This window comes from Dermacentor albipictus, chromosome 6 (assembly GCF_038994185.2).
Source record: "Dermacentor albipictus isolate Rhodes 1998 colony chromosome 6, USDA_Dalb.pri_finalv2, whole genome shotgun sequence".
In the NCBI taxonomy this organism is placed as follows: Eukaryota; Metazoa; Arthropoda; class Arachnida; order Ixodida; family Ixodidae; genus Dermacentor; species Dermacentor albipictus.
In genome coordinates, this window is record NC_091826.1 from 33,376,444 (window position 1) to 33,387,325 (window position 10,882).

The following is a 10,882-nucleotide window of genomic DNA, read 5'->3' on the forward strand; positions in this document are numbered from 1 at the left end:
TAGTATAGCAGCAAGAGCTTGATGGCACAACCCGCTCATAACATCCATCCATCTATCCGCGAACCACACAAGAGGCCGCGGTTCCGCCACAAAGCTCGCCATTCGCCGCACTCGTTTCCAGGTAAACATAAGGATTACAAAAGCTCCAGTTGCCGGGAAGCGTGAGGAGCAGTCAGGCATGTTTGAATGCTATCGCTCTCCAATGTTAAAGGCAAAGCTTAGGCATCCTTCAAATTTTTTGTCGAGTCACGGGCGCGGACGCATAGCGGCCGCCCCGGTTGCGAACGCAACAAGTCATCTGTTTGTCTTTCTTTTCTTTTTCTTTTTTTGGTTGCGCCTTCTCGTGGCTAGGCTTCGTTCTTTCCTGCTTTTTACGTACGGAGCGTTCTCTAGCAAGAAAGCGTGGCAGAAAAGGCGCTCTGTTGATGGAGACAGCTAAGACGAAAACGAACCGTTCATTTCCTTTACGTCAACGAAGTCGTGCCGTCCGAAGCCGCCACAGCGGCAATCGTAGGAGGGCCACATGTACCCCGTTATCGCCGGCGGGAAAGGAGGAAGCGCGGAGACATACACGCTTGCCGTCACGGAGGAACGCGCATGCGTGGAAGCGTCGGTCTCGACAACATGGGTGCGCCGGCAGAAGGCGCGGAGGGCCGTTTCTTCTTATTTCGCCACGCGTTAGTGTATGTGTCAACGGAACAAGCCCGGTGCATAGGCATCCGCTGTTGCGGAATCCGTGCGAGATGTGTGGAACGGCAGTCGCCGACGGTAACAAAGCACACGTTCCCCGCCGCGTTGCGGAGGCGATAACTGCGATAAGGGTTCGCCATTCTACGCGATAGTGCGTGTAAGGCTCATTCTATCTCTTGTTGACGGTGATCTAGGCAAAGTGTCCGACACCACTGAGTAGCGATACGCTCGGTAAAAGAAGCCACCACGCTCTTGTGCGAGCGTAGCATTCGTGCCTGAAGACGCCACCATGCCGGATCACGGACGAGGGCGGGTGCACCGTTTTCGCGACCACGTCGTCGCCGGCGTCAACTGGCGACCGACGCGGTTCGTCGACGAGGTTCCCAGTTCACGTGTGTGCGGCCTCTGCCGCGTGATCCCAAAACGGACGGTGCTGTTGCCGTGCTCGCATGCTCTGTGCCAATCTTGCCACGCAGCCACCCTCGAGGGCGGCGTTGGCCAGTGTCCGTTGGATCGAGAGGCATTCGAAGAATCGGAGTGCGGGGGTTATGAATTCCCGGCAAGGAAAGCGAACGCCGTGAAGGTGAGGACCAAAGAAATATTTCTGTCATTTCTTTCTTTCTTTTTTTTGGGGGGGGGAGGCAATTATGGATTAGTAATCCGATAATTCCGCTGCGGCATACGTGCACGCCTAACGATTAGAGTTCCCCTTTACCATTGCCGAACATTAATACACGATTTCACCCTCACCAAATGTTACTCTTTAGCGTCTATCAAAACTAACACAATAGAGCAACACAAATTGACTGTAGGGAAAACACGGGGAAGTCGAGAGATGGAAATCCAAGACGATGATCAAAACGAGAACAAGGTGAAAGCAGGAGCGAACGTTTCGACAAGTGGACTCGTATTTTTCAAGGCGACCTATGCTTCCCCCGCCACAGCATATATAGGTGGGGTTCAAATAAAGGGGAGAGAGCGTAAGGCAGGGGGGTGCGGCAGCGAGTGCAGGTGTGTTAGCGTGTGGAATTCAGAATAAAGGAGTGCTGTCCACAAGGCCAGGGCCCCGTCGTCTGCTAATCACGTGTCAACGCCCTCGTGTTAGCCGGCGTGTCAACGGCGTCTGACACGCCGGCTGAAAAATAAAAAAACAAGAAAGGAAGGAAAGGGAGAAAAAGCGTTAAGAAACCAAACTAAGTGTTGTTGCCTATAGCTTCAAATTGAACATACCGGATATATTCTAAAGCTCATTTTGAAACGTTTATGCCTGTTGGTTGCAATGTCTCTAACTTATGGATAAGGTATCATCCTCTGTATTTTCTTTCCCGTTCCCACCTATAACGTTGGCTTCTGCTTTCAACTTGTTCTCGTTTCGCTCATCGTCACTAAATGACTCTAGGCTGATGTGAAATATTCTGTTGGAACTCGGTATCTACTTATTTCTTAGTGTATAGATAAGAGATAAATAACAAAAAGACAAAATACGTTGAGATGTGCGACGTCACACTGACGTTTTGGGGTTGTCAATTCTGCGCTAAATTCAAAGTGAAACTGGTAATAAATATTCAATTCAGTGATAATTCAGTGATAGTTAATCACTTTGTATGCAAACATTATTCTTCTTTTCCTTGAAATTCGTACTGAAACGTCAAAAAAACGAGGTTGGGTCCACTACGAAATAAATTTACTAGTTATTCTTCTAAAGATAGTGTTGCTTCTGAAAAACTACCCTTTCTGCAAAATTTTACTTTAGACATTATTCCTCAACCTCAAATACTCCCCCCCCACCCCACTCCCTCGTAACCGGCCTCTAAGCGCTATCTTTGCCCGTAGTCGGTGACAGCATCTATTTGAGGAGCAAGCGAAAAGGAGATGGCGGTCTCCACTGCACAAGAATGCTGCTGTCCTCGTAGATGAGTTTGGAGCTGGAAGAATAGTTAAACAACGGGCGTATTTTTCCTCGATTCTCGCTTACCAAGGCTCATTCTTGTGTGGGAGTAGCTGTCTTGCTATTTAGAAGTATAATTAGGCGATTCACTTTGACCTAGTATTCGTGTTTGATGCATGTTTAATGTTTAGACAGCGGCAGACAGTGCTGGTTGATTTTGAGCATATTTGCTTCTCCAAACAATTTGGCGATAAGGCTGGTTCACACCGTAATTCATGTAAAGATGTGTTCTAAATGTAAGGGACCCGTATAGAAGGCGCCTTTAGTAAAAATAGTTTATCGACCAAAATTTTTAACATGTGTTATTTATATATTTTAATTTCCATTAAGGTGTACTGCTGGAACGAAGCGCACGGCTGCGAGTACACGGGCACCACGGACCGTATGCTGGAGCACTACGAGAACGAGTGCACCTTTCACACCGTGGAATGTTTGCGATGCGGCGAGGGAGTCCAGCACAGAGACCTGCCAACGCACTACGCGGCCGGATGCAGTGCCGGTGTTTCTACTGCGATCACAGAGTCCTCGCAACCTACAGCAGTGACACTCGAAGACTTGAACGCTGCCCTTGAAGACGTGAAGGCGATGCTGGGATGCCTCAACCACGACCAGCTGCTGCCAGTGATTCAGAGTCAGTTGAATGAGCTTACGGAACAAGCCAGAAACCAGGAAGCCAGGTTCACTCGCGAGCTCGGAACATGCGAGCAGAATTTAAAGACCCAGATGGAACAAATCACCGCCACGATTTCCTCGACCGTGTCGCAGCAGCGGACGTCTCAGCAAAATCCATTGGAAGAAGCCAGCACGTCGTGGTCGCTGTCCTTGCGCTCGGAACAAGAAGATGAGATACGTCGAAAGTGTGAACACTTAGCCCACCTTGAACACTCGCGGCAAACTTCCCCGGAGCCTGATTTCGGCCGTGTCATTGCCCGTTTTGAGACTGTGTTCGGTGACGTTCGGCATTTGAACAGTGCGCAGTCGATACCCGAGGGCATTAAAAGAAGGTGGGTGGAATATCGGCTGACCCTAGAAAACTTTGAGGAAATCATTCAGTGGCAGGGAGACAGAAAACAGTTTGCCGAGATTAGGGTGCAGCACATGGAGGACACCTACTTTACCATTGCCGTTTGGAAGTACGGCGATTGTGCAGCTGACCTCGTTCTGAAGATCAAGTTTAACGGGACGCTGGTGGACTCCAAGTGTTGGCCGCCTTTCTGGTACGTGAAAGCGGCGCGTTCAGGACCACCCAATGAACGTCCGTTGACTCCCACTGCCGAGCGTTGTTGCTGCAACCGCGATGACCTCTCATTGCCGCACTTCCACCTTAAATTTCATATAGGCATTGCCTCGCTGAAAAATCACGGTTACCTCCGAGACGGAAAGATTGTGTTCGAAATCTTGCTCACCGATGGAAATGTGGGCGGCAGCATCAGAGGAGCACCTTAACGTTCGCCATCGCACAATGTGCACTGCACCGGAGAATCCTCCTCGCCGCTTCACAATATGTGTCAAAGGAGCTTAGCGTATTTTCGATCTCCTTTCTAGTAAATAAAGTGAGCTCTGCGACATCTGTTTTTTGGAAATTTGCTACCCCTAGTAACCGTCAACCTATTCTGTTCTGACTTTACTGGCCGTTCGTTTTGTTTATTTCTTGTGCTAATACAGTTTTTGTTGCGAAACGTTCCTCGAGCGGTTTCTGACCTTATGGCGTTCACGTAGATACTTTTCTCTCTATTATTGCCGTGCGGCTGGTAAAGCGATTGATTTCAATGCGACGTTCGTGCTTGATACTACGCTGGAGTACCGCGTTGTCCCCTGTCCCAAATACACGACCAATGCTTATGCGTCGCATCGCATTTATTTATTTATTTATTTATTTATTTATTTATTTATTTATTTATTTATTTATTTATTTATTTATTTATTTATTTTTTATTTATTTATTTATTTATTTATTTATTGTACCTTAATTCAATGCCCGAAGGCATTAAAGAATGGAGTGGATCAATGTACATAGCATGTGCAGATAACAGGGTATAATATTATTTAAAAAAAATTGAAAGTGCGGCTTAACAAATGCATTCTTCAATTTAAGTTCTAAAAGCAGACATATCGGTTATGTTAACAATTGAGGGCGGCAGATGATTCCATTCATTGGTAGTTTTAGGAATAAATGAATAAAAAATTGGTTCGTGCGACAATGTGGAACGCCCAATTTATGGCGATGGTCGGTACGCGATTATGTGTATGCAGGTTCGGACAAAAGTTCACTTTTTAATTCCGGATTGTAATAAAGCATATTGTGCAGCAGTGATAAGCATGCTATCTTCCTTCCTACAGGATGAGAGGAGAGGGAAGTTTAAAGTAGCCTTCATAGATACTACGCTTGATGTCCGAGAATAGTTTGTAACAATGAAACGTCCGCTACTATGTTGTATTGACTCTATTGCATTTGTTAAGTAATCCAAACCAGGCTCCCATACAGAAGAGGCATTTTCAAGCTGAGGACGTATTAGTGTTCTGTATAGAAGTAGCTTTAAGTTAGCGGGTGCGATAGGCAAATTATGACGGAGGTACCCAAGCGTACGGTTAGGATTGTTGGTGATGAGGTCTATGTGTGTTTGCCAGGAAAAATTAGAAGCTATGTGGACGCCTAAGTATTTATAGGAACTGACTTCTTCGAGTACAGAGTTCTTCAAGTGACAGTTGGATAGGTTAGACGAAGCAGTATTTCGGGAAATCCTCATTGGTTTGCACTTTTGACTGTTAAGACGCATTTTAACACGCACCGGTTAGTTACCTTGTCTATATCATATAGTAGCTTTAGAGTGTCAGAATTTGATGATATTACTCTGAAATGACACATTCGTCAGCAAACAACCTTATGGAGGACGCTACTCACTTAGGCAACTTATTAATATAAATCAGAAAAAGCAAGGGTCCGAGAACAGAACCTTGCGGCATCCCGGAATTGACAGGACAAATCGACGAGTCAAAATTGTTAGCTGAGACAAATTGTGTTCTATTGGATAAGAAGTGTTCAATCCATATGAGATCATAATACGGTCAATGTTGAGTGTATTTAATTTCAGACAAAGTAATTGGTGAGAGACGAGATCAAATGCTTTAGAAAAGTCTAAGAAGATGGCGTCAATGTGAAATCCATTATCCCAAGCGGCACCGATATCATGGGTAAATGGAATAAGTTAAGTATCACGGGAAAGCGATTTACGGAAACCAATCTGACCAGTACGGAAAAAAATGAATTTGTTCCTAAGAAGTTGATGAGATTAGAGTATATTATATGCTCTAGAATTTTGCATGGCACACTTGTTAAAGAAATCGGCCTGTAATTTAAAGGTGAATTCACGTCGCCAGGCTTAAATAATGGAACCAGCTAGCCGACTCTAAATCCTTTGGTAATGAAAGCGACAGAATAGATTGCGAAAAGATGTTGCACAAAATTATGGATAAGTACACTTCGGTATTTTTCAACAACTTAGAAATAATATCGTCTATTTCTGACGATGAGGAAATCTTTTTTTACGAAGCAACTTCACGACAACATCGTAATCAATTAACAAGGGTTCCATGTGAGAAAAATTCATCTTAACAACTTCAGGTAGAGAAGAACAGGGCAACACGTTATTCACAAATGATTTAGAAAACACTTAATTGAGTACAGAAGAACATTCTTCTTGCGGAACAACAGCACCATCTACATCAGTTAACGATGTTGTGTTACATTCGGAACGCTTGACAGTTTCCCAAAATATTTTTGGTATTTTCAGTCAGCAGAGATGGAAGTTTATTGTCAAACAAAACGCGTTTAGCTTCTTTGACTGCGTTTTTAAACAGTGAAGCAACCTCCTGATACGCACGCCAGCTATCAGTTTTGTTCCGTTTTTTAATTTGGCGAAACAAGCGCTTTTTTCTGTTCAAGATATGTTTTTGGGATGCATTAAATTACGCTGCTCGATGGTTAAACCGAACAACTCGCCGGGGTATGTATTTTTGTACCAATTCATTAAATTTATTTTTAAAAAGCGACGATCCGAGTGTAAGAGTGCATTCGTCCATTTGTCGAAAGTCCATATGGACCATTTATCATCGTTAAGGTTTGCCGGATTCGCCTCAATCTCGGTTTGCTGTGCCTCGCCTTTCCATTTCTCCGTCCTCGAATGGTTGCGTCCTTGTGATCAGCTTCCGATGCGTCACACTGCCTAGGAAGAGCCAATCACGCCCAACGTTGCCCGCCGGGGACTGAACCGCCGACCCTTCAGAAATTAAAAGTGAGGAGCAGGACACAGGAATGATTGCGTCACCGTGCTGCTTCAGTGCTTGGAAATTTGGGAGGCGTGTTCCCCGTCATCCAGCCACCCCCTGCCGTGTCCACTACTTCGTTAAATAATTATGGGGTTTTACATGCCAAAAGAACTTTCTGATTATGAGGCACACCGTACTGGAGGACTCCAGAAATTTCGGCTACCTAGGATTCTTTAACCTGCGCCTAAATCTAAGCACACCGGTGTTTTCGCATTTCGCCCCCATCGAAATGCGGCCGCCGTGGCCGGGATCCGATCCCGCAACCTCATGCTCAGCAGCCGAACGCCATAGCCACTGAGAACCACGGCGGGTGTCCACTACTTCGTCTGGCGTCCCGTCTGAAGCCGCAGTTCTTTTCCTCTTTAAACAAAGATTCGAGGCCCGTGTGCTCGTATTTCCAGCACCCACAGAAGGCAATGCCGTAGAGGAATAACACGGCATTATACTACTGCGTCTTTCATTTTATTGTTGACAGAAATAGTTTTTTTTTAATCTCCTGTGGAGGTGGGCACAAATCTACTTATTGCGCTGAAGTACTCGGAGATGTATGCATTACTTCAAAGGAAAGCCAATGCGCACACTTCAATAATAACAAAATTGAATTGAATCAGTATTCAACTAATTACTTGAGCAGATATACTACAACGCCCGCACTAAAGCCAGCGATATCACAAGACTCGTCCGCTTCTGATGAAATTTTGCGAGTAGCACTAGGTTTGAGACAAGCGCAGTGAAACCTGGGATGAAAATGCGCTGTTGTCCCACTTCGTTTTTTAGAGCGCAGCTCTTTGGCGTCCGTTCCTGGGTTTCGCGTCGTCGTCGTCGTCGTCGTCGTCGGCCTCGTAACCAGCTCCGCCCCCCTTTCATCCCCCCAGCGCTAGCAGCGACCGACTGATACCGCTGGATGCCGCTGACGCCGCTAGAGAGTGGAGATAACGTGACTGCATAGAACGCCGTCGCCGCCATGCAGAAAGAGGAGGAAAGGGTCCCCCCCCCCCCTGGTTCTTAGCGCTGCGGAAGCGAGGGTATCATATTGTTTGTGTCGGCATCGGCGGCGTTGTCCCTGAAACCAACTCCGCAGCTGGGGTTGACTCACTATCGGCGTCAGCGGCATCAGTCAGTCGCTGCTATCTCTTCCCTCCTCCCTTTATCGTGTTGTCCGCTTGCTGCACGCGCTTCTGCCCCCATCGTTTGCCGCTGGGTGTACACGCCGCCCCCTTCCCACCTCTTCCTGCGAGTTTCCGGTTGTCAAAGCGCCGGCTCGAACTTTGAAGTTGGCGAACTGTGCGCCGCAAAGTTGCCCAACGGCTTGCTGGTAGTAGCTGCCTACTTCGCCCCTATCGCACTCACGAAAGACGTCGTGCACCTCCTGCAGCTCGCATTAACCGTCCATCGATCCACACCGATGTTAGTAGTGGGGGACTTTAATGTTGACATAAAGACAAACAGCAATTTCCTAACACTTATGCGGGAGAACATCCCGTTCCTCTCGCTCGTAACGCGTCCCACGGCTGTGACAACCTCGCGAGGCACTTGTATAGATCTCGTCTTTGAGAATCAAGCATTGGTGTACCAAGTCGAACATATATCAGTATATTTCTCCGACCACAAAGCTTCCTTCATGACTGTCAAGAACTGTTAGTGGAGTCTTTGTTAAAGGAATACGTGTGAAAAATAAAAAAAAATTCTGTGATAGCGCATACATGTGTTGCTCGATTTCTTTGCCTCAATCTATCGAAAAGGTGAAACAGCTTATTTGCTGCGCTCAAATTTCGCATTAGGAAGTAACGTAATCGTCGGTAATTTTTTTTAACAAAGCACCAATCAGGGCCGCAGCGGCCGCATTTCAATGTGGGAAAAATGCGAAAACACCCGTGTACCATGCACACTTATGTGCACGTTCAAACAATTCCCGGTGGTCAAAATTAAACCTGAGTCACCCACTACGGCGTGCCTAACAATCATATCACGGTTTCGACACGTAAAACGCCAGAATTTAGAAAAAAAGCACACACACAACAAAAGCGGTTTTTTACGCACTCAGGTTTTTAATGCAGCACCATGGCATGTTGTTGCAAACTTTCACAACGCGGATCCCAAACTGATGTGATACTGAGAATTCATTTCTGCTAAATATAGCCGTCCAATTCACCGGAACATGTGGTGTAAACGAAGTAGCTTAAAAGCTAAATAACACAAAAATTTAAGCTTCATTTATACGTATAATTAGTTTGATAACGGGGAAATAGGACATCCACCCGTTCGTAGCAATAGCTAAAAAGGACACCCATACGGGTTCCTCGAAAGAAAAGCCTCACAGTTGAAGGAAAATTCGCCTTGGTCTGGGACTCGAACCCAGGACCACGTCCTTTCCGGGGCAGCCACTCTACCAGCTGAGCGTTGCGGGCTTTCGCAGAACAACTACGGCAAATAATTAGTTTGATTTTTTGCGGAAATAATGTCTGCCTCTGAGACGAACTCAAAAAGTGGAATTGTGCAACATGTCATTGTGATTGTGTCAAGTGATTTGTAAAGATCATGTTAACAATACAATTAAACATCCCGTATGTATTGCAAGCATTAAGCCTCTCCCGGGTAGAGGTTATTGTGAGGCGTCTGCCTCTACTTGAGTAGATACGATATCAGAATAGGAGATACTTCAGAAAGCTGAATTCCCTGCCCTCCCCTCTTATGGAACGCTTTTTCTTATCCTCAGTATAATTTGTGTCACGTACTTCCAAAGACTGTAATGCTCGTACCAACAAAACTCTATCCTTACGCAATAAATTTATTCCTTGCGAAACTATTGGAAATATAATTTGACGAGCGACGAATGTTTCTCTTTGTAATAATATTGATCTTTATATCAGATTCCTTAAATAACGGAGCAAAACAACCGCAAACTTATGTTATTTGACCAAACTTAAGTGATGTATTAGGCTAATGTTTATTTTCAAGGGACGATTATTAATTGTTTTGTCATCGAAACATAACAAACAGTGTAATAGTAGCGTTACATCTGATTTGGCATTTCCAAAACTTCCTTCCCCTGAAGCAGAACCATTATGTTCTTTTCATTTATTTATATTTATTTATAAAATGATTTATTTATTTTTATACGCGAGCGTCGGATATATACGAACAGCGTTTTGTCTCCACTTGAAACGCACTAGATTTCATCTTGAGGCCCATTTCCAACCCTAACTCACCTATTTATGTACATGCAAATGCAGATATGCTCTCGATGCATTACCTATGAACCGCACATAAACTTTGCTGCATGTTGGAATCAAGGATCAGTTTTACCAACTCAATCAGAATATTGTTTTAGAAACACGTTAGGCTGGGTGCAAAATGTCGAAAATCTGGAAATTATTTGTCAAAAAAGTGTAAGCTCCGAGTTCTCAGTTTGAAAACTCTGCACAAAAAGGGATATCCCAGTTGTTTGTATTGGACATGTGAGAGCAACTGTTTCCATATCGCAACGCTAGCGCCAGCGACATTGCTCACAAGTACACAGCTCATTAGTACTCGTTAATTGGTAGCATATAAAAATTCGCTACATACCGCATCATATGTTTCTGCTTTGTACGTCGCTTTACTAAAATCTTGAACATTTTGCAACCTTGTTTTTCAGGGCAGTTTAGACCCACTCATTCACTTCTTGAGAAGCCTTACAGTTCTGCCAGTAGCCTCCCAATTTTTTTTTTTTTTCAATCCCAATGGTTTTCCCATTTCCTCTCTTAGCCGTTTTATTTACAAAACATGATTTTTTGGGAAATTTTGTCAGCCATTGCTCGTGTACCCAGCCCACGAGCTCAAAAGAGAGGCGAAACTTTATTTAATGTACTTGAGGTGTCAAGGTAGACGGGGGGTCAGGAGGAAGGTAGGCTACGGTGGGCCTAGCCAATAGAGACG

General features: G+C 45.1%; 1 protein-coding gene across 1 annotated transcript; it reads left to right on the forward strand.

The window, feature by feature from the left end:
• Positions 1-637: 637 nt before the first annotated feature.
• On the forward strand, positions 638-4,204 carry LOC139046828 (uncharacterized). The gene is made up of 2 exons (XM_070520740.1): positions 638-1,273; positions 2,969-4,204. The coding sequence occupies exons 1-2, from the start codon at positions 980-982 to the stop codon at positions 4,082-4,084; spliced, it is 1,410 nt and encodes a 469-aa protein (XP_070376841.1). The 5' UTR covers positions 638-979; the 3' UTR covers positions 4,085-4,204.
• Positions 4,205-10,882: the final 6,678 nt, after the last annotated feature.